Source organism: Pimephales promelas, chromosome 16 (assembly GCF_988280905.1).
Source record: "Pimephales promelas chromosome 16, fPimPro1.hap1.1, whole genome shotgun sequence".
Classification (NCBI taxonomy): domain Eukaryota; kingdom Metazoa; phylum Chordata; class Actinopteri; order Cypriniformes; family Leuciscidae; genus Pimephales; species Pimephales promelas.
In genome coordinates this window covers 21,512,438-21,537,809 of record NC_142784.1, presented here as the reverse complement: position 1 = coordinate 21,537,809, position 25,372 = coordinate 21,512,438, and the positions used below count along the sequence as shown (strand labels likewise).

General features: G+C 38.9%; 1 protein-coding gene across 1 annotated transcript; it reads right to left on the bottom strand.

The window, feature by feature from the left end:
* Nucleotides 1-247: 247 nt before the first annotated feature.
* LOC148973350 (uncharacterized) lies at nt 248-25,372 on the bottom strand. The gene is made up of 3 exons (XM_089121209.1): nt 23,611-25,372; nt 15,935-16,111; nt 248-4,069 (listed from the first exon to the last, which is right to left on the bottom strand). Exons 1-3 carry the CDS (start codon nt 23,830-23,832, stop codon nt 3,866-3,868), a joined length of 603 nt encoding a protein of 200 aa, XP_088977335.1. The 5' UTR covers nt 23,833-25,372; the 3' UTR covers nt 248-3,865.

Here is a 25,372-nt window from a genome sequence, read left to right as displayed (position 1 = left end):
CGTTTCTTTAGTAGAACCATGGAGTATAAAATTCAATATAAATTCTCAGTACTGCATTGGACTCTACGATCGGCGGAAGTTATCGAACATTCTTACACCTTCACCGGAAATATCGCCGTGCATAGAGCCCATACTGCGGTGATTATCAATACATCTTGCCAATTTAAAGAAAATCATGGCATTTACATCACAGTCAAAATCAATTACAATAATCACACAATAGGCTACATGTTTTCAATAGGTATCTGTTTATTTAGTTTAAGAGAAACATTGCACATACCATCTTTGTCGTAGTTGGCTCTCCGGTTTGTTTGTGTAAAGGAAAATTTGCCGCCATTGCGGGGTTTAAATGACGCTATGACTTCCGGGTCAATAGAAAAATGACCCGGAGTTTGAGTAATTAATTTGTAGCCGTTAAATATGACTTGTTGCTTGTCAACTGTCAGCTGAAACTGTAGAAATAATATTCTGTAATTTTCTAGTTTTATAGAGGTTGTATTTCATGCTGTTTTTATACATTATGTCGTTGTCATCATCTGAGCCACCCCTGTTTCATTATCATGTGTTGGTATTTTCCAATTCCATGGGTGACCTCAGGTCTATAAAGTCTAGTATTTTCATTCTGTCAGGGGAGCTTGGCGTGAAAGGACATTAGTCTGTCATTGCTCTAATATACTGACTTGTGTTAAGGTCAATTTTTGAACTGTTGTAAAAGTTTGTTCATTCATTTTTTTGACTATCATTGGCCTTAATTGTGGATAATAAAAACCCCATCTATGCAAACTCATCTAACTTCCCCTGAGTTGCTACATCTGCTCATGATGATTCAGTCACGTCTACCCTTAACAATTAAATAATGTATAATTAAATATGGATGCATTACATTTTATATCACTCACTGGCCACTTTATTAGGTACACCTGTTCAACTGCTCATTAACACAAACATCTAATCAGCCAATCACATGGCACCAATATAAAAATGCAGTTAGGCATGTAGACATGTTCAAGACAAACCGCTGAAGTTCAAACTGAGCATCATAATGGGGAGGAAAGCTGATTTAAGTGACTTTGAATGTGCATGGTTGTCGGTGCCAGACGTGCTTGTCTGAGTATTTCACAAGATTTAAAATACGTTCCTGGATCTGATGAGTTTTGATTTCTGCTGCGACATTCAGATGGTAGGGTCAGAAATTGTCATAAACAACATGAACGTATGGATCCATCCTGCCTTGTGTTAGCGGTTCAGGCTGATGCTGGTGGTGATATTGTGTGTGGAATAATTCTTTCACACACTTTAGGCCTCTTAGGACCAATTGAGCATCGTTAAACGTCAACCTTTCCACAGCCTACCTGAGTGGCCTTGCTGACCATCCTCCGATGGCTACTTCCAGCAGGAAAACACATTATGTCACAAAGCTCAAATCATCTTAAACTGCTTTTTTGAACATGACATTGAGTTCACTAAACTCAAATGGCCTCCACAGTCACCAGGTCTTAGTTCAATAGTCATAGGGTGGAGGTGAAATGGGAGATTCCGATCATGGATGTGCAGCTGACAAGTCTGAAGCAACTGTGTGATGCTCTCATGCCAATATGGACCAAAATCTCTAAGGAATGTTTCCATGTTGAATCTATACTATAAAGTATTAAGGCAATTCTGAAGGCAAAAGGGAGTCCAACCCGGTACTAGAATGGTGTACCTAATAAAGTGGCCAGTGAGTTTATATATAAAGTAGTCAGAAAACACACACACACACACACACACACACACACACACACACACACACACACAAATATTTTTAAGGGGCTTGACGTGAGTGATTCACCAATGACCTATTTATACAAATCCCTTACGCTGAACAACGTAAACGTGGCCCAGTACAGACCACCACTTCCTGCAGGCTGTTGATGGCACATTACAACATCATTTGCTTTCCAAAAACATCAACCTTTCCTTATGGACCCCCGCCGTCTGAGAATTCCTTCACTCTGAGAGTCACTTCCTGTCCACTTATTCCAGTGCGCAGTGTCCTCGTGGCCAGAGGAGCACTGAAGTCCCCCTTCCTTACTGCACTCTAGAGAGACCATCAGTCGAGGAACGAAGGAGCCATTATGGCAGGGAACTCAGGGGTGCTGCGTTACATGATGAAGGTGTTGCTTCACATTGTTTCCAGTCTGAAAGGCTGCACTGTCACACCCAGAGTGAGGAGGAGCACTAGAAGAGACTAAATTTAGAAAGAAAATACCAAACATTCTTATGAGGACTTGTGTTTCTTCCTGTGATTATGGATAAATGAATGATATAATATGATATTGCATAATACTGTTCTAGTTTGCGGTCAGTAGGTTTTTTGTTCAAATATTTTTATTCAGCAAGGGGGAAAAAGACAGTAAAGACATTTATGATGTTACAAAAGATTTGTATTTCAAATAAATGCTGAACTTTTGAACTTTCTATTTATCAAAGAATAATCTTTTTTTAATCACTGTTTCCAGAGAAATATTAAAGGGGTAGTTCACCCAAAAATGTAAAAAAAAAAACTGTCATCAATGACTCACTCTCATGTCATTTGAAACCCGGAAGACTTTTCTGATTTTGTGAAGGATCTTGTGACACTGAAGACTGTTGTAATGATGCTGAAAATTCAGCTTTGAATATTGCAATTGCATTTTAAAATACATTCAGACATTCAAAACTGTTACTTTAAAATGTAATAAGGGTTATTATCATTATCTAAAACTAAAACCATAACTTAAAAAAAAAACATGAAATAACTGAAATAAAATAAAATATATAAAAAACACAATTTACTTTATTTCAGCAAGTTGCCAAGGCAAATTTTCATTTAGTTTAGGTTGAAGTACTAAATTAATTCTTGTTTATGAAAATGAATGAATGAATACTGTTTAGACTTAAAACTAAGAAAAATGTCAAAAACTCACAACAAACTTACTAAAACTTTAAAGCTGCAGTCCATAACGTTTACTGCTCTTTGAACACACAAAAAAGTTACGGACTGTAGCTAAAATTACATTGAAAATATCAAATATTAACATGAACTATATTAAGACTATATTAATGATATTAAAATAACATTGAATGTAAATATTTCCCAATATTACTCTTTGCAGCTTTGCATAAGAGACTTCTTTCAAAAACACTTTAACAAAATCATACGATTCAAAACTTTTGAACGACAGGAAGAAAGTCAGCCAGATTTGGAACAGCATGAGGGTGGGTAAATGATGACAGAATTTCCAATTTTGGTTGACCTATCCCTTTAACCTAGCATTTGTCAGAAACAAAACTTAGCATTTGCACCATTTTTTGTAAGTTCAGTTAGAAGTCTCAGTTCCGGCAACAGTGAGAGCGCGACCAGGCTGGCAGTGCAAGGGTTAAGTCCTCCAGCACTGGGCCAGAACGTCTTGGCCGTTTCCTGTGGTCTGCCCAACCCTGACCCGCTGGCCCAGGCCCGGCTGCACTCACACGTAGACAGTTGACCCAAGCATCCTGTCAGACAGTGACACCCCCGCGACTCCTCACAAACTTACATAAAAACACACGCATTAAGTGTTTCCATGAGTTTAGACAGCTCCCTGCATGGGATAACATGGGACTCATCTGATCTGAGGCTAGGGGCAGTATTACACAAATAGCATCAACCATCCACACACACACACACCAGGTCAACAAGAAGTCCTTTACCTCTCCTTGGCTACATACGATTGGGTCTGGACAGGCAGAGAGTGGGCGCACTTGCTCCTGCACATCCATGGCCATCTGTGTGCGAGCCCAAACGGAAGGTGTCAGGAAGCGAGGCCAGAGTCCAGAGGCCAGAACAATGAAGGTGCACCATTCTATTTTACTGCACAGGACTGCCTGTTACCATTTTCCTCTTGAAATGTGTGTGCGGCGGTCTGGTTTGTCCATCAAGCCTGTGTTGCTGTGTCCCTGTGTTTCCCGGCGGCATGGTGTGCATCGTACGTGTCGAAGGGTGCATCTCGCATGTTGCGTGTGGCGGGACCTGTCGCATTTCCGGCCTTGGCTTGTACTCTGATGTCATGCTCTGTGGGGGGTTTGGGCAAAATGCCAATCAATCTCATTACAACAGGATTAGACTGTAAATAGGGGTTTATTTAAACAAAGTGCATGGAGAACTCTTCCTTTCACCCTCATAAAATAGCTAGTACTAGTCTGCCTATCTATCCATCATCCCTAATGTAAACACGCTTACTGTATCTCTTCACATTTTCACAATTATGTGCATTAGGCCTTCAGTGAATCATGTGCAGTGCATGTTAAAGTCTTTGAATCCACTGCTGTGTTTACTGGCTTCACATATTAACACTCCTGTTAAAGCAGCAAGGGGTAACCTTTGGCTAACAACCATGCCCTCATCTGATGTGCCACATTTTGGCTTTTAGACAACTAAATCATGACTTCATTTACTGCCACCAAACTATGGCTGATCATTGTTCGGCAATAACAGAGGCCACTTCCAAGTACTCCTCAAAAAAGGCATAAACATTTCACAAACACCTCTTTTACCAAAGCATTTGGACTGTACTTGTTGGTTCAGTCTTTTTTTTTTTGCTAATAAAACCCTCCACTTTTCACGTCTGCGACCCATATGAGTCGTTCATTTAAGAGTTTACTGTAGCAGGCTGTTCCCTTTGATGAATCGGCCCAGATAATATGTTGCAATTACTAGGCCAGGACCAACCTGTGTGAATAAAACATGTCAAGTGTAAATCTAGCTCCGTGTTCTAGATGACACCCGGCCCTGGAGTCGCCCCGTGTGTAATTAGAACCAAATGCTGGGGTGTGCGAGTGGATGCGTGAGTGTTTGCACTCCCTCTCTTCTCCATCTCTAATCAGAGAGCCCCTCCAGGATGGAGTGAGAGCTCAGGGGGTGTTCATAAATCAGGACCGGCCTGGAAGGACCTGCACAGGCAAGCAGGAACAACCGTATGGATACGACTATGCCAAGTCTGCATTCTCTGGGATGGGACATGTTCCAGTCCACTGAGATCATGAGATCAGACTTGATTGCAATGACTATTCAGAGAAGGCACAATCTGGTGTCATTGATCCTCTTATTTGGAACCGTCCAGAGATCAACTGGAAGACACATTGCACCTTTCCATTCCATGTCCCAATTTTATTTAAACACCCTGGGAACAAATTCAGACAACCCCTTGACATCTCTCCATCTTCCTCTCTCTCTGAATGTCTTGATTCTCTTTTATGCTCCATTCTCTGTGGAGCCCCTTTTCTGTTTCAGGCCCTCATCCCCTGTTGGACCTTGCCTCTCCTTCTCTCCCACATCTGGACAGGCAGCTGGGGCTGGCCCGGTTTCAGCGCTGGGGGTGGGGGTGGCCGATTGGAGCAGGAGGGTGGGGGAAAGCTATCCATTGCAAAGCCCAGGGCACAGTAAAAAAAAGGGGATAGCTTACACAAAATAAAGGATTTCACACATACACACATGCAGTGTACCGCTAAAAGTGTGAGTTAAAAAAAAGTTAAATCAAATCTCTTATGTCTCTCTCAGGCTATTTATCAAAGTGTCTCCCCCACACACTATTAAAGTGCATTAAAGAGGGCAGAAAGGAAGTAAGGGAAGGAGAAAGTAACGGAAGGAGAAAAAAAGCGAGTGAGAGAAAGTGAGAAGCAAGCAAAGCTGGGGAAGGTTTGGTGAGGGCAATGATGATTGTAATGTCATAGAAAGTTTAATTGTTGTCCAATGTTCTATCTATCTATCTATCTATCTATCTATCTATCTATCTATCCATCCATCCATCCATCCATCCATCCATCCATCCATCCATCCATCCATCCATCCATCCATCCATCCATCCATCCATCCATCCATCCATCTATCTATCTATCTATCTATCTATCTATCTATCCATCTATCCGTCTGTCCGTCCGTCCGTCCAAACCCCTTTAGTAAATTTTTTTTGAATTTCAATTCATATTAAATTTAGTTCCTCAAAATAAAAAGGATTTTTTTTCATTATATACTGTATATGTACATAGCTTATTAGTTATGTTTAGTGTTCTCAAATAATTAAGAAATTCTTCTTCAAATAAACTAACTAAGATAGAAATCAATGAAATCCTGATTTGAATTGGTAATTTGCCATGATGTTTGCTACCGCAATTCAAATTCAGGAATTGAATTAGAATTTAAAAGGAATCAGTTCTGACTGGCGCACAACCCTAATTTCCACATCTTAAAAGCATACATTTAACTCAGGCGCTTCTTTAGAGCTCAGCAGAGGAAGAGATCGAGCGACAGCGTGGGGAAGAAAAATACGAACGTGGAGTAGGTTGGAATAACATACTTCACAGTCTCACGGTCATTGTTTTACATCCTAAGAGGTGCGCTTTATCACCCTTCCGTCTATATGTGTGCTGCATTAATGATGCATGCCCTCTTCTTTACTTTGGAACTGTTATTTTGATATAGATGGTTGCCTTGACGTCACAGTTATAAGCGAGTCCAAGTCATTGTGTGGGAAAGTGCAGGATGTGTGCACTGGCTATAAGTTGCACCTCCCTGTTGTGCCAGGATGATCGTAAAGAGGTCTTTTGTTTCAATTAGCGCTCTGTGGTCCACTTTCTCCATTCTGACTAAAGGTCATGACCTCTGCTGTAGTTCACACAGGGACAGCCTGATCAGACATCGTCTTTGCCAGCAGACTTGGAGCGGGTGAGGAGCTTGCATGAATATGGAAAAGATTTCTCTCACAATTTTGCATTTTCCAACTCATTTTGTGGAACACAGAGCGCGATAACCCTGCAGACTGAGCTCACAGCACTGTAAAACAGGCCCAGGAAGTCAGAGAAGGAAGTGAGGCGGTCAGAAAAAGGTTTGGATTGGCATACTAGATACAGCACAGCCTAGTCGTACCTTAGTGCTTACGTATACTGCATACACAGTATACTTTGGTTACTTTACTTGAAGGGGTCTGCATAAGACTAATATGACACCTTCATAATCATGACATGACACATGTTATGAATATGAAGGAAGTTTAATGCATGTTTGTGACAACTGGCATTAAGTGTCGATCGCTCAGTTATGACATTTTTTATTGCAAATATGACATTTAAGATGTCTTTGTTATGACATCTTGACATAAACCAATACATCATAACCTGTCAGTGTCTTTGTCATGACAACTTACTAAGACAACACAATCGGTCATAAACATGACATAGCAGATTAATTATCAAACTTAAGAAACCACCAAGCTTTATGGGTTAACATTACATTAAACTGTCAGGTGGTTGGTTTTGACATTGGCTGTTATGAAGCCATTATAACATTTTAATGACAAATTTAATGTGTACGACTGTAGTTGAGGTCACGAAAAACATTCATGACACAGTTATAATACAAAGCCAACCACATGACAGTTTAACTTAATTTTATGTCAAGTTGCCATGACAGACACTGACAGGATATGATGTTATGGTTTATGTCAAGGTGTCTTAAACAATGTCATATTTGCATTCAAAATGTCATTATTGTGCGAAAAACATGCATAAACATGTTGTCATAAACATGCATAAACCCTACTTCATATTCAAGATGTCATGTCATGGTTATGAAGGTGTTCATAACCATAACCAGGTGTCCCTTCAAGTAAAGTGTTACCAATAAATCTGAATTAAATTACATTTGGTAGCGGGTTAATTAACTCAACCAAATGCATCCCGAGATGAATCAGATCTCGTCTGCATTCACACACAGTTTTTGTATCGACAACTGTTTTTACTTAGATGTGAGCATTGAAATGTCCCATTCACACAGCAACTTATGGTAGAATCTCGATTACTGTCTGTATGAATATGAATCGAGACCCGGAGTCAAGCCCGTATTCTCTTATCAGTGACTTAAGTGATATCAAAGATGGCGACGTCCATTCAACTGACGTTTTTTCACTCTTGACACAACAAGAGTCCATCATTATCTGACAGCAGTGTTTGTATCTCGGTTAAGTACGGAGCATTTGATTCGCCTGTTGAAAAATGCTGTCACATGACCTCATTACACTGCATGTGAGGAGTATGTAATTATCTTTAAATGACTATTTAGCTTTTTTAAATGAAATTTTGTGTAAAGATCTGTTAGCATTGTGTAATTTGATCAATAATATAAAAAAAGAGTCTAAAACTTTATTTTAATATCTATATTTTTATATTATGTTTAATGCATTGTGTGATATATTATTAAATGTGAGCTGTTTTACAAAGCAAATTTGGGAAAAAATGTAGTAGGTAATTCACTGCAAACAGATGATTTTCAGGATGCTCACTCAGTATACACTACACTGCATGAATAGTAAGACTAGTACGCTAGCATGTTATTCTGAACATAGCATATGTTTCTGTGTAACCCGGGGAGAGCGAGAGTGGGTGTGTGCGTGTTTGTGTATAAAGGAGAGGCAGAGAGTGTTCGCAGGGCTCGGGAAGGTGAACCCAGGCTTCTTTCAGTACAGGAAGCCCTTGATTAGTGCTAACGAGAATTGCAGGCTGTATTAATGCAACCACACACCTCTCCTTACCTCCTGCCATCTGCAGCACCACCGCTCTCTGCCAGACACCATAAGCCCACGCAACAGTCACACACTGCACACACACTTCACATTCACCCTACACATCCTTATCGCACATTCCCAGTGTCCATCCCACAACAAACCGAAACAACTGACAACACACAATCAGGTATAGCTTAGACACTTTGATGCACACGATCCAAATGTTTCAGAACAAAAGATTCAGGGTCAAACCCACAAAATCCTTTGCATTATGGGCCATATATGATGTCAACCCCCATCGATGAGGTGCCGAACACCATTTACATCGAGAATAGCCGGATGGGGATCAAAGTATGTGAGAAGATGGAAAAGATGTAGATGGAGAAAAGGTCTGTGACACACACTCACACTCTCTCTCACACACACACACACACGCACACATTATTAACTATTCCTGCAGATGGTAGAGAGGGGTGTTCTCACACTGAGACATGGATACCCTCACATATTCTCCTCACTCTCCCACCCACACATCAACATGTGTTTCACATTCAGATAGGCCATGTGGAAATCTCTAGCCACCACACACACACACACACACACACACACACACACACACACACACACACACGTTAATAAAGGATGGTGTGTCAGCTTAGAATTGATGTTTTTACACTGGATGACCACTGCTCTGCCACACACAAATGTATGGCCACAGACCTATTGTAAAGACAGAAACACAGGAGTTCATATAACAAGCAGTTTAACTCTAAAAAGACTAATCAGGAGAGATTGAAGTGAGTTAGTGTAATCTTACAGGCTGCATTTTAACTGGTTTATCAGTTTTTTTGTCACTCACTGTACCTTATTTCAGTTTATGGCATTTTTGCAATTTTAACAGAAAGTACAGTGAAGATTAGACTAGATTGCACTAATATATCTATTATTTAATTTTATGAAATATTTCATATTATATAATGTATATAATATATTATAATAATAATGTTTAATAACTATTTTTAGAATTTTTTTTCTAAATAAAAGAAAAATAAAACAAAAAAGTAATAAATTCTACAAATATATCATGTAGAGTATTAAAATGAATATTTATGTTGAGATTTGTTGAAGATTACATAAGTTAATTAATAAAATAAAATTAATAAAAATAATAATATATTTTCCCCATTGAATATCTTCCCTCAGATATGACACTACATACGTGAAAGGGTTGTGAAAGCTGTTTCATGTTGACTTTAGAGCCTCGCGGTGTCACTGACTTACTGATGTAGCTTTTTGGTCCTTGTCTTGCTAACATCAACAAACATCTTCGTTTTCAGTTCAGCATCAGCCGGTTAAACTCCCTGCATCTTGAACATATCTGGCATACAGTACATTTCACTATCACTGACAGACTGCACGTGCAAATGTGCTAAAGCTATGGGAAATATAGAGTGTAAACGTGTGTGTACTTATCTGTCTCTATGTGTGGTCAGTGCAAACATGTGTCTGATTTAGAATGAGGTCACACGTCTGAGTAAATGAGCGGCTGTTTTCCTATGCGTGCTGTACATAATGCATGACAGGCAGTGTGAAGGCCATAGTATTTTTGTGTGGGCAGTGTGGGTAGACGGTGGGCAGATAGCGGTGTGTGTGTGTGTGAGAGAGCCCCTGAGGCGGGCAGACTGGAAGAATGAGCTGTGAGTAATCTGACAGGAGATGAGATGAGGAAACACATGGCATGGAGAGCATTATATCTCTAATTACATAAGAAGAGAAAAAACAGACAATAATAGAGGGGGTCTCACTCTGGTTTATCCAGATGGATAGCTATGAGACCCAGACAGCGTTCTGATGTCACCCCATGTTTTCCTGGCCTGCCCAATAACTCCTGCACTTCCTGTCCCCAGTGCAGTGATGTCACAGGACAGCTGGGGATGTCATGTCCCCCCCTCCCTCCCTCCCTCTCTCTCTGTCTTTCTTCCATTCTTCAATCAGTTCAATTCCTCTGAGACCAGAGACTGTTGCAGAAGCACGTACACACACAAACACACACACACTGCTTCATTCAAAATTTTATCAAGAATGCCAAGTCGATTGAATTACAATTCCTGAATTGAGTATTAAAGTAAAAAACAGGATGCACAATTGTAATTTGAATTTGAATTTAAGATGTAAAATTAATATATGCGATGAATAATTAAATAAACTATCATTAACAATCACATTTGTAATAATATTTTTTTTCTATGAAATCCCTATGTACACCATATTTCCAGAAACGCAACATAATATTACTTAATGAAATAGCACTGAATTTAAAGGAGCATTTCACCCATTTCAACATTAATCTTTATTGAAAGTGGATCATATATGTAGTTGAAATGTAAAAGAATTTTTGAATTTGGTGCCTTCTTGACTGAGAAAAGACAGAGGGGCGCATTTGTATGTAAGACAACAACTCCCACAATGCACCACATAGCACAGCTCCACAAGCCACACCCACTAATCCGAAACAGCGTAAACAGAGAAATCACTCTTATGTCTACAAGGCTAACGTTAGCTGTCACCAGAGTTTGAAATTCATTTCACACAAAATTTCTAGTTAGTTGACTGTGGCGAGCAGGACGATCGAGGGCAAGGGACGTAAGAGGACGGCGCGCCGTGCGAGGCCGATGGCGTGAGTCATAATGAAAGACACCTGTGAGGTGTGCGCCGGTCTTGCGTCTCTCACGGAGGAGCGAAAGCATAAAATGATGATCGACGACGGCAGATCGAGAGAGAAACAGGCCTGATTTTATGATGCGTTTTGGTTCTGTTGTGTGTAACATTACAGCCGTCGTCAATGAGGGGCTGCTGGCTTATACTTTCATTTTGTATTCGTTCATTTTACTATTAAATTGTTTAACTGTTCGCCGGTTCCCGCCTCCTTCTTCCCACAACAACAACAAACCCCATTAACATTATATTAGCAAACTCATTAGTGAATTACTCCTCGTTTGTATTTATTTCCATATGGTGAACGTCTGAATGAGACCTGGATGTTCAGTTATGCGAAACTAGGATGGTTCACATCACAACTACAACACAAACGTCCGTGTGCTAGTCTGATTCAGAGATTGTGTTCAGGAGAAATTGCCATCGTTAGCAAATGGACTATCTGTGTTCGTAGTTCACAGCGAGAGCACATGCACCAGCTGTCCGCCCAGCTAGAGCCAGTCCAGGCTACTTGACCGCGACAGGCAGCCGCCTCCTGCTCCTCCATTAGCCTCAGCTGCTCTTCACTATACTGCGACTCGTAAAGATAGCCACGAAACATCGGATTCGAGCAGCAGAATTTCAAAATCCTCTTCTTCCATATCATGTTTAGTTTCCGTCTTTATCATACTTCCTATCTCCACAGCGCTTGTTAGCTTAGCTTCCAAACAAGATGGCGGATATTGATTCAGAATCTGCAAGTGAATTCCCTCCCACTGATCTGTAATAGGCCTGTAGGGTGAGTGGGTCACACACCCTTGAAAAATAATGAGCTAATGTTTGTAGTCTCTACACTTTTAAATGAAATGTGACTTCTTGCTTTTTATGACGCAAAATGACGATTTTTGCGTCATAATAAGAAGGAAGTAAAACACTTAAATCCTTATTTCTCCCATCTCAGGGGAAAATAAGGGAATAAACCATGACCATTCAAAAATATGACAGGATATGCAAATGGGTGAAGTGTCCCTTTAAATTAAAAAAGGATGTAATCAAATATACATACAAACATTCATATATGTTAATGAAATTTAATGTTAGAGATTAATTAAAAGGAATGTAATTAAAACAAATGTTATGGACCATATAGAACGATAGAAGAGAGTTCCATATAGAAGAGAGTTGAGAGTCCCAGAGTGCTTTAATTTACATTCAAAACGGAGCCAAAACACCTTGATTTGATTATGAAAACAGAACACCTGAGTAGTGATCAGTTCTGACACATTGTTGGACAAATAAAAATTCCCTGTTGTGTGACTGTTATTCTTTATTTATTTATTTAATCAGTACATTTCTTTTCTTTTGCTTCCAATTTAAATTTCAAGTCAATTTAATTTAAATCAAATTTGGGATTTGGAAGGTTGGCAATTGGCTTCCATGTTTTATGGGGACTTTCCATACACATCATGATTTTTATACTGTACAAACTATATTCTATCCCCTAACCTTAACCCTACCCATCAAAACAATCAGAATAGTCATCAATCTGGGCATTTCTCGGATGTTCAGTCTATTCCGTCAATGGCAGCCCTGACCAATCTGTGGTGGGCTTGCGGACACAATAGGTGCAGTGTTTGTCCTTACTGTATACTGTCACGGCCACACGTTATGAAGCTCATTTTAATTGTTTTTCAAACAATTCAAATGGCTTTCATTTGAATTGGCTTTCAAATGCTCCCTCAGTTCTAGCATAGAGCATGACAAGAGAATTTGAGCCTGTCTCTCTCTGAGTTTGATCAGAAGTGGCATGTTTGCTTTGCTCGTTAGAGCTGACTGACAGTGAACTCCTCACCACTGGGACTGACACAAGACTATGAGGGGAAGAATGAGACGAAAAAGAGACTGAAATCAGTAGGATGAGACTAGCACTGAGACAAAGATGAGTTTTGGACTGAGATATAGAATTGGCTGGCACTGAGACAAAAATGAGGCTTTTTCCAATACATATATAAATGTGTATTTCTCTTCCTGACTTTGAACTATAAAATGATCTTTATCCATTGAGACAAAATGAGACCAATACTGAGACTGAAGTGAGACTAGCACTGAGATAAAGATGTTAGACTTTTCTGTAATTTGTACAGTTATCTACTTTAAATCCCCCCAATATTATACTATTTCTCTTTACAGTAAATAACTGTGATTCCCATTGCATCATGGTAATTTCCTGTGACATTAAACACCACATACAGAGACTTACTGTATTTTTAAAATTTGCAGTATACTACTGTATTTGACGTAACAGTCTCTCTGACTGGCACCATTGCATCATGCTTTTTATTTCCTAATTTTTGTCTTGACCATTAATGCAAACCTGTTTGTCCCTTGTCAGAAATAGCGCGAGCGCTTGTGCTCGGAGTACCGTACGTCAGAAATATAACATGTATAACTTACACTGTCTGGGTTTTGTCGTGTCGCGCCGAAACATCCAGTGTAATGTTATATCAGTTCTGAGTTCTGACTGTCTTGATGGACAGTGTTGCCAGTAAATGTCTAACAGAACACTGAGATTGTGTGAAATGAAACTGGCACTAAAAGACAGAAACGATTCTAACAATGAGATGATGGTGCTAGCATTGACACCGAAATGAAAGTAACACTCATACTGAAGCCGAAATGAGTCAGATGAAACTGGCATCAAGTAGTGAGAGTGACTCTCTTACAGAAATGGGACTGCCTCTTAGAAATAAGACTGATGAGACTACAACAGAAATGGTGCAGAGCAAGAGATGGAACTGAGAAAGAGATTAAACTGGGCCCTGTCGGTGAGATGTGGGAAAAAAAAAAAAAAAAAACTCACCGTCACAGAGTCTAAGTACTTACTGACTTGCCAACTTGTTTATTTATAAACAAATTACTCCCATAAACCTGCAACCAGAGAAAGTACAAACCATTGCCCACACTCCTGTTCCTGTCCCGCCTTCCTCACCTCATAATTGTTCAGCAGACCGTGACAAAATAACTAGGAGAGACTCATTAGAAACAGCTGTCCCCTGATCTGATGTTAAACTCCGATATGAATTCCAGCTCCTCGCTCAACTCTCACACTCCCTCTCAACTCCATTCATTCACCATCATCTCTTAGCCACACATAATTCACTCTAAAAACCATTCATTCTCCTGCTGAAAGAATGAGAGAGGTGGGAGGAGAGAGAGAGAGAGAGCGCTGAGGAGAAAAGGGGTGTGTTTGTCCATGTGTGTGTGTAAGTGTGTTTGTGTGTGTGTATTCAAAAGGGAATGAAGGAAAGAAAGTGCAAAGGAGAAGAGTATGGTGTCTGTGACCCCCACCTACACACACTGTACGTGAAGGGCAGCAGAACACCCCTCGTGGAAAATGAATACCCTGATCTCTCTCTCCTCGCTCTTCCCCTGCCCTGAACCCACCCCGTCCCCTGCTGGCCACTGTCTTTACCCAAACACACGCGGCTCAGCGACACATTCTCTCTCACACACACATACACGCTGTACAAACACATGCTGATGCAGGATTGAGTTTCATTAACGACTCCACATCAACACATCACACACACACACACACGCTGTAACGATGAGGTAGGAACGAAGTGGAGAGAGAATCCACATGCAAGCACAACTTTAATAAAACAAACAGGTAATCCAGGGCAAGCAATGGAACACAGAACTCAGGACAGGAACATGGAAACAACTAGCAAACAACGACCGACAAACAACAACTGAAGCACAGATACACAGACAAACAAGCTAAACAAGATAACAAGGGGGCGGGGCTAATTAGAAACTAATTAGAGACTAATAAATAAGAAAAACTACAAAGGACTACAAAACATGGCACAGAACAGGAAATAACAAAAGTCCACACAAGACAAGGAAAACAAGACAGAATCATGACACACACATACGAAACATATTAGACTTCTATTGTTTTAATAAATCTCATTCAAAAATAAAGCACATTCAATTATAAATTATTCATCATTTTTAATGATTAATAAAGCAAATAAAATGATTAATTATACCATTATATATCCTTATACCCTCAAAACATTTTTGAATATATATATAGGTCTATATATTAATACAGTGTATATATTAATACAGGTCAAATGCTTGATTCAGCAATACTTTTATTCAGCAAGGATGCATTAATTGATCAAAAGTGACATTTATAATTTTACAAAAGATATTTTTTTTCAAATAAATTCTGTTTTTTTTTTACTTTCTATTGATCAACGATATTAAGCACAACTGTTTTTAACATTGATAATTATAATAATAAATGTTTCTTAAGCACCAAATCATCAGAATGATTTTTGAAATATCAAAAAACTAAAAATCAATGCAGTACTTCGTAACTTTTCATCGCCCAATCAGTTCCTCTTGCATAATTTTATTTTTCAAGTTGAATATCAGAACCAAAACCAATTACGGATGTAAATTTATGTTGATGTCGCACAGCGATTTCCAATACACAAATGTGTATTTCTCTTCCTGACTTCCTGTCAATAAAATCTCTTTAAGAGTGGAAGTCAACCAGGTTTTACAGGTGTAGCTGTGGTTGTGAAACAGGTATAGGAAACAAACAAAACAAAAAAGTACAATAAAATATGACAAGACAATTTTGTCTCTCTATTTTTCTTTCTCTCCTTTACCTGATTGTCTGCTTGATTTCCCTTGCGACTCCCTGCTTCCGTTCCCAGGCTGAGAGGTGGGACTGTGGCCACAGAGCGCATACTTTCCAGTCCCGAAGGCCAGCAGCGGCTCCTCCTGTCCACACAGGCCTGCAAGAACCCGTCACCTGCAGCGGGCACAGGGGAACCTGGAGACATCTACACACAAACACATGCTCACTAAGGACAATATATAGACAAATTATGATTGAGTAATTCAAATCCTAACCGTTTCCATGAAATAAACTTTTTTTTAATACTTGTTTTACTTATGCAATTATTCCAACAATTTTTAAAATAAGATTGATTTTTAAAAGATATGCCTTGTTCCTTCTGGTTTTGGAGCTCAAAGCACCATCGTAATATGTTTGATTTATGCATTTAATGTGTAACTGCCCTCTGTATAAACCCTGTAAACAACCTAGGAGCCTTGGTCCTCCAGAAAGCAGTGTTAATGAGACAGGAGAAGCCAGAGATGACTAAGTTTGTGTGTTTGCGCAGTCTCTGGCCTTCTATTAGACGGCTCTGCCAGCTTCCCTGTATTCTGCCAGTGGATTACCACACTTATTATCAACACGGGTCAAACTAAACAATGGCTGGCTGACCATAATGTTTCTTCTGTTTTATATGATGCAAATGTAACAGTAAACCACTCTGATCTCATAATGTTACCCAGGATCCCAATAATCTGCAAAGAGCCAGACCTGTGTGCCACTCCACCAAAGCTGTAAAGCAGCTGTGCGGATCAGGGGAAAAGAGAGAGATGTGTTATCAGCTGCCATGTGCCGGTGTTGACTGTGTGGTTATTCCCTCAGACCAGAGCTTTGAAATAAACACACAAGGAAACCAGTGCATTGTAGTCTGGAGAACAAAGATTCTATTCACAGCAAAGTGACCTTTGCTGAACCAGTGAGGATGAGCAGGTGTCTTATGTAATGCCTGCATTCAGCATATAGATGTTCATGCTGTATTCAGTCTAGTTTAAAGAGTTAGGAGTCGTTTTGCTTGTGCTTAAATTCATTTTTCGCTTAAACTATTTTCTTTTTTTTTTTTTTTTTTTAGATATATGGCATATTATAAAACAGCCCTCCTGCTTTAAAACTCAGCTTTAATTTAGTTTTATATATATATATATATATATACAAAATGTTCATTTCATTTTTAATGGCAATAAACATTTTTAACTTACATGAATTAGTGAATTAACTCTGGTATCTCTAAAATGATAACTAAAATAAAGACAAACTAAAATGACAAACTAACAATGATACAGTGGAAACTAGCGTAATAATAACTAAATTGAAAAGAAAAAAACAAACAAACAAAAACATCACTTAAAAACTACGATAAACACCTGCATTAAACATTTTTCTTTACACGAATTACTGGATTAACTTTGGCAGCACTAAAATCCAGGTGACATGCATTAACTAACATTAACTAACCATGAACAATACATTTGTTACAATGTTTTTTAATCTTTGTTAATGTTAGTTAATAATAATCCAGCTGTTCATTGTTGGTTTACAGTGTTAACAAATACAACATTCGATTTTATTATTGTACAAGTAAATGTTGAAACTAACTAAGATTAATAAATGCTGTAGAAGAATTGTTAATTCTTAGTTCATGTTAAAGGTGCATTGCACAAGTCGCAAGTTTTTGCAGAACTATGCCTCCTCTGGCGACAAGCGAAACTGCAACCAGAGGTGTCAAGCTCATGGACCACACACGCTTGCATGAGCTGTTCATAACCAAAGGAGCATCAGTCGCACAAATCTTTTGTTACAGTCATAATGTCTTCAGACGTAATAAAGTTATAAATCTGCAAGTCATTTTAAATATATGAAAGGAAAGGCAAAATTACACACTTACATGTGAGGGGAAAACGGGGGTAGTAGAAAACTTTAGTTTTTATTTCCATGTTGAACTGTTTTATGTGCTTACTGTATCCACTTATGATTGTATTATTATGGAAACACATTTATGAACAATATAAGTTATTACTTTGTATAGGATCCCGTTTGAGCCCAGGAGTAGACCGGAGATCTCTCCAGTTGTTGAAAGCCTTCCCCATGTTGACTCTCGTCTTATTCCGACAACTGGCACTCGACAAAAGTTTATATTCTTCATCTTGCGTGGAGTTTGCGTTAGGGTTTGGAATGAACTACAAGCCGGTCTCTTTGAATCCATCTTCTACTTTTGTCGATAGTTGACTAAAGTTTTGTCGCTCAAGTAGTCTTCTCTGATACGGAGAATGGCGGCCAATACACAAACCAGACACAGCCAGGTGAGCATGAATGCGCATGACGTCACGCCCAGTCTCAAATTCCATCCTAAATCCCTCTTATTTATTTTACTTTACCGGATTATAGAGGCAATCACAGTGATCAGAGAAGGGCTCATTCAGCCCTTAAGGCAATTGTTTAAGCCTATAATGGTTAGAAAATTGGTATTTTAAACATGAAATGTTGCACAATGCACCAAAGTAGTTAATAAAACCTTATTGTAAAGTGTTACCAAATTAGAAACAAAAAAAAAATGATTCAAATGTTAAACTACAATAAGAGTACTTAATAAGTACTTATTAAGTACTTGGACTTAGTGTTTCTTAACGAAACGAATGTGTGATTTAAAGACTGAGACCTTAAACATCTTCAGCTCATCTTAGAGTTCTCCCCAGTCAAGCAGATTTGAACAGTCATCAGTGGTTCTGTTGCAAGCAGGCTTGATGAGAAGGTGTGAGTCAGTGTTCTTGTGCTGGTGGGTGCAGTTGGAGTTTGACTCATGGAGGTCAGAGGAAGATGTCAGGTTCTTATTGAATTACGCTGGGAGCGCAGGCAGGGAGAGTGTGGGGCCGTCAGGCGGGACAGAGGGCTCTCTGTGCCATGCTCTCCAGACAGGAAACTGCCAGTCTCTTTCAGATTAAGCCTGCTTCCTCTCTCCGCTCTCACCTCTCCACGACCCGCAGACCTTGTGACCTTTGAAGAAGAATGGCATGGGTCCAGCGGGCATAAAAAAAACCACACAGACAAAAACACACTAAAACCAGTTAGATTCTTCCCTTTCGAAGCGATACCTTTTTCTGATTCAAAAACAGTATGGGCACTGCTCTGGAATGCATGGCTAAAGCATTCAGCAGACAGAGAGAGAGAGAGAAAGAGAGATTGTGAATTAAAATGTCAATACTCCATCCATACAGAGAACTCCCCGGATCCCTGCTCACTCTTTCCCTCCCAAACAAATAGTGGCAGTAATTTTTCCCTCTCACTGAGTTTTACGAGCAGTAATGTGAAGCACCTGTAACCACACTGAAGCCACTGCAGGAGGCTGTCTGTGACCTGAACCCCACATCGCCCTACACACGCATAAACATGTGCATACGTACACAAACACAAAAGACAAACACCAACAAACACAGTTATACATGTGCTGCAGGCCATACAGTAGAAAAACTAAGTGGTGTAATAACTCTATGTCAGCAGGCCGCCACTACATCTAAAGAGTATAGTTGTACGGTATGTGAGTAGTATGAGTAGTAGTATGTGAGTAGTATGAGTAGTATGTGAGTAGTATGTCTAGTATGTGAGAAGTATGAGTAGTATGTGAGTAGTATTTGACCAATTTGACCATATTTCACTCATTTACAATCACTGGACCGATTCTTTATCTTTAGTTTATCTTTCTTATTTGCTAGTTCAATTCTCTTTTAATTTATTTAAATTTTATTTATTTTCGCTTACATTGTTACAGGGCTGTCAAACGATTAATCGCGATTAATCGCATCCAAAATAAAAAAAGTTTGTGTTTTCATAATATATGTGGGTGCACTGTGTATAATTATTTTGTATATATGTAAATACACACACATGCTTGTATATTTGAGAAAAAATATATTATTTATATATAAATATTTATATTTATATACAATATAAATTATATATAAATCTATATACAGTATATACATGAAAATATTTCTTAAATATATACAAGCATGTGTGTGTATTTATATATATAAAATAATTATACACAGTGCACCCACATACAGTATATTATGTAAACAAACTTTTATTTTGGATGCGATTAATCGCGATTCATTGTTTGACAGCCCTAATTGTTTCAGCTTCCTTCCTTACAGCTTACTTAGTGTATTATTAAAATCAATAAAATAAAACATTTGCATATTTGTTAATATTAACTGATAATGATAATAATTTTAATTGACTTCTTAATATTACCTAATTATTTGCAATACGTTTTTTTTTTAATTTTAAGTTTTTGTCATGGAAAATAAAGAATACTAAAACTGAAAATTGTAATTGAAAGAGAGATTGCAAGGAAACTTAACAAAGATGTGCCCGTTGTGTGTCTTATTCAAGATGGCTAACCGAATTTTGATTCATTGTTTGCAGCGTTCATTTGCGTTATTTATTTTTTTAAAGCAAATTGTGAGCTAAAACAGTGCATTTTGGGCAAACAAACACCACTATCGATGGGTGCAGTTCATTCTTAGTGAATTCCCCCCAGAGTGAGTAAAAGCAGAATAATAACCAGCTGGTGTGTAGGGACATGACCTAACCTCATGACTTAATAGTGAGAGCACTGGGAGTGCCGTGCTGCCGGTCACAAGGGAGTTGGACTGAGAGGAGGTCCGAGAAGACACACCGCCACAGTCATCACCCTTCATAGAAGATACAGCCCTCCTCAGAACCTCTTATCACCTTCATCTGTTATTAGATAGAGAAAATGCACTTCAGCAAATGTCCAATAAGATAACGGCACAGAATCAGGAAGTTATGGCCGATAACCATCTCCATATGAGTCCAGCATTTCTATGCAGGCTCGTGTGCACATTTGCAGTTACCTGTGATAACGTGTTTGATTTCAAGCTGCGTTTAATATGAGATCCTGCAATGAAACCAGCTGACCTGGTGTAATGCCAAAAACACAGACATAATAATTATTTACAGGGCCGTGTTTGGCGTAATTGTTTTAGTCAGGCCTATTTCTCTCTGTAAATCTGTTGGCTAATATGTTATTTCCTGTTGCAAAAGGAAACGGCAATCGAAATATTTCACAAGCCTGCTTTAATGCACATGCAGATGAGTAAATAAAAGCATGTGAAATATCACAGCCCCTGTTTGACGAATCGTATATCACCCGTGTTAAATGGAGGGTTGGTTTCCTTTCATCTTGCGGTGTGGGTGGACCACTGTCCTATATTAAGACCACATGTAATGCCCAGCACTCTGCCTACAATAAAAACAGCGGTTTATTAGGCACCGTGAGAGCTCTTTTAGATTAGGTTTCAAGGTCATGAGCCTTCCATTAGCCATAAGGTTAAATGGGTGTTTGTGTTAGTACCAGTACATAGGTTTCAGCCCACCTTGATCACTCACGCACACACATATGAGAATATGGAAACTTAGGCAGACACAATTTTTTTTTTCTATCATAGTAGGCACTTACCTTGATTTCAACTGACTTTATTGGTTGATTTCATATACTGAGGTAATTATATTTATTTCTATATGCACAACATCTAAACATAACCCTTCACAAAAACCTTTCTTCAATAAAACATTACGTCATTTTGTAGTTTTATTTAATAGCACTACATTTGGTAGAAAATTATTAATTTCTACTAAACTACTAAAAAATAATTACATTTTTGTTTTTAAATGTTTGCGGTCTGTAAGAGTTTTGTAATGTTTTTGAAAGAAGTTTATTTTTAATGTAATTTAATTCCAGCGATGAATATTCAGCAGGCATTACTCCAGTCTTCAGTGTTGCATGAAGCTTCAGTGAAATGCTGATTTGGTGCTCAAGAAATATTTTTTCTTCTTATTATTATTATTATCAATGTTGAAAACAATTGTGCTGGTTTTTTTTTTTTGTGGAAAAACGTGATTAATTTTCCTTTCAGGATTCTTTAAAAAGAACAGCATTTATTTGAAATGATAAATGTCTTTACTGTCACTTTTGGTCACTGTACTGCATCTTTCTGTGATGCGCGTTCGTGACTCTCCTGTTCGAACTCGTTTATCAAAATGAACGAATCTTTTTTCGTGTCATTTGGTTCGAACGAAATGAACGGATTGAACGAAATGAACGAATTGACTCGGAAAAAGATTAGTTCATTTTGATGAACGAGTTCAAACAGGAGAGTCACGAACATGCATCACAGAACATAGCAAGGCGACCATTTGAGCTTATAAAACGTAACTTTTTTTTTTTTAAACGAGCAATCGTTTCGCTTGATAAGACTCTTATTCATCGTCTGGAATCGTTTAAAGCCCTTTTTGCACTGAAACTGTCTTTTGGACCTTGAACCGTTTGGTAACCAGTAAAGTGCATTATATGGAGAAAAATCCTGGAATGTTTTCATCAAAAACCTTAAATTCTTTTCGACTGAAAGAAAGACATGGACATATTGGATGACATGGGGGTGAGTGAATTATCAGCAAAAGTTTTTTTTAAAAGTGAACTACTCCTTTAATGGTGCTTAGTTACTGGTAAGGTGATCTGTGTGATTTCGAAGGCATTGCTAAGGTCTTCTGGATACTACTTGCTGTGGTTGGTTACTATTGCAAGTCAAAAGAACTACCTAAGTTACCTATTGTTATAACTAGATCTGTGTGGCCTCTTTTATGGGACTTGTTTTCCATCTGGCAGGGAAAATAGTACGTCCGATTGAAATGTAATAGTACACTTCTATTCAACAAGCTGCATGATTTGAGGTATCGTCAAAGTCCTTTAAGACATGTTACTTCACTCAACACTCAACAGCCATATTTAAACCCCTCTGGAAAGCTACAGTACTTCCAGAAAAGTACACAGCTACATCTACTTGAATGGGGAAAGCCACGAAATTTCAAATCCATATTTAAAAGCCCCAAGCTTAGCAATGAGCAATACTAATACTGAAGCTTGCCTCAACAATTGCATGAAGAAATGTTTTCTGCAACAAACAACACTTTGGATTGAAAATGAGGCACTATAAAAAATTATGACATGAGGTTTTTTGAATTTTTTACATATTTAACAAAAATTATGAAAAGTCAGCGCTACCATGTGCAATCAAGGCTTCAATTTTAATTTATGAAACATATAATTTCGCAGATACTTAGACATGTAGGATGACCCAAATCCATTTCATTGAAAACTCTTTCTCACAACTAATCAAATTTAGATTTTCCAAGTAATTACCGTTAATTACCCAAAAGACTTGTGAGTACACAGACTCACAAACATTTTTGCTCTCTTAATTAAACCATGCCTGTCGATTGCCTTGCCATCTCAGCGAACACACAATTATCATAAAAAAACCACTGACCACAGTTATGCTGCTATATTATAACCCAAAACAGACAGGGACCATTAAAGCATAGTATGACAGTAATTGGGCAGGATGGGACAAATACTGTCAGAGAAGCCACTCACTAACAGAACACAGTAGTGTGGGAACCGCAAGATCCGTTGAGGCAGAAACGAAAATGGGAGGGCCACTAATGAAGAGTGTTTCACACATTCATGCATGGTGGAAATCTAGAGTAATAACTGAAGAAGGCTTCACATGTGGAGGTGGAGTTCTAATATAGCAACCACTTAACCCACATTTTCTCTGATCGTTTGATTCTGAGTCATCTGCCACTCACCTGAAAGAAATCTTTCGTCCCACCTGAGCCAGGCCCTGGGGTTAGTGAGGGGAAGTGGCTGTGTCTCCCTCTCCAGGTCTCATAAAAAAACTCCTGTCTGATCCATCTCCAGAAAGGAACAAGTTTAGTCAGCCGAGAAAATGCTTGGAGCAGCAGACTTCCTTTGAAATACAAATGAGCAGGTATATTCAAGGTACATTTGCAAGAAACACAAGCATTCATTCACTGTGTGGAAAGCAAGCAGAAGAAATTGACAGAAAAAAAAGGAAGGAAAACAAATTAGTCATATTAGTGGAAATGCTAATAAATGGAGTCAGTAATCACTATAACATGCTTCGCTCATATAAAATTTCAAATGGATCCCAGGCCTCCTGTAAAGCGTTTAATATTCGCCGTGAAGCCAGCGATCGGTGTGGGAGGCGCACAAATGCAAATGTGTGGCTGATAATCTCTGAAAGTGATACCTGCACACACCTGTTTGCTGTTCAAAAACACTTAAATCACTTTAAATTGATCTGGATACTGCTTTGAGGTGAACTGATTTGATCTAAACGGCTGCAGGGTGTGGGTATGTCCCCACTTTACCCCTCTCTCTGTTCATAAAGCCAGAGTCGTTTAATCAGAGTAGCTGACAGTAATGTATGCCCACCCATGTAGCTGCACACATGCACTACCAGCCAGGCTCAGGATCACAGTTAACTGTGGTCTGATTTATTACGACCTCCTCCATAGTGATTCCCCTTTATGAATAAACAGTGGGCGGGGCTTGGACCAGAGGGAGAAGAGTGACAGCTCACCCAGGGCAAATGATCCGCTCGTTGCCAACAGGCACAACTCATCCTCTCGTTGATCTCACTGTTCCTCTCTCTAACTTACACACAGACACATATCTGCAAATGGCACAATTTGCCAAAAAAAGTATTTTTTTTTTTGAACAATGAATTAATATAACTGCTTTAGATAACATCAAATTATCATTTTTAAATTTTAGTGTTCAAGGGGTCATGAACTGGCTTTCAATTTTTTTTTACATTGTTGTCTGAGGTCAACTTATGATGTTGATTGGTTTTTACATAAAAAAAACATCATTTTCTACCCTAGTTTTGAGCCTTGCATATTATAATGAGTTTCACTCTCGATCCGGTTTGTCATCAGGAGGTCGGCAGGCCTATGTTATTTAGCTATGCATGTAATGCGCGAATCGGTGGACGGGGCTAAACCGGCTGTGTTGAAGTAGGCGTTGATCTTCTTGTGGGGGGGTGGTGTTTTATCCTCTTTGACGTCTTAGTTCCCCACTTGAAAAACGAGTCGTTTGCTGAGCATGGTGTCAATAAAAGCTTTTATTGGACTAAAGGCCATTGCACACCGAGTCCGAAATTCGCATCCGAAATTTTCGCACGTTAAAAAAAAATTCGACCTCACGTTATGTCAGTCACGCTTGCACACCGCCTCCGAAACTTTCGTCCGTCATAAAATTAATCGGATCGGGTTCGATTTTCTGCGTTTTTCGCATCCAGAGCCAGCATTTTGAGAGGTCTTTTGATAATTCAGGGCCGGGGGGAGCTCGTCCTCAAATCATTGCACATAATATGCGCCGTGCTTTCAGTTTCGGTTTTCAATTCGATCAAGCGTTTATGTTCTCTTCTCTATATTGGATTATGAAATTAATAAACCTCCCCTTTCAATCAGATTGAAATTTAGGATCGAATAAGGTGTGATTGAGCAGCCTATTCGATAACTAATGTATTATTTGGGCACAATA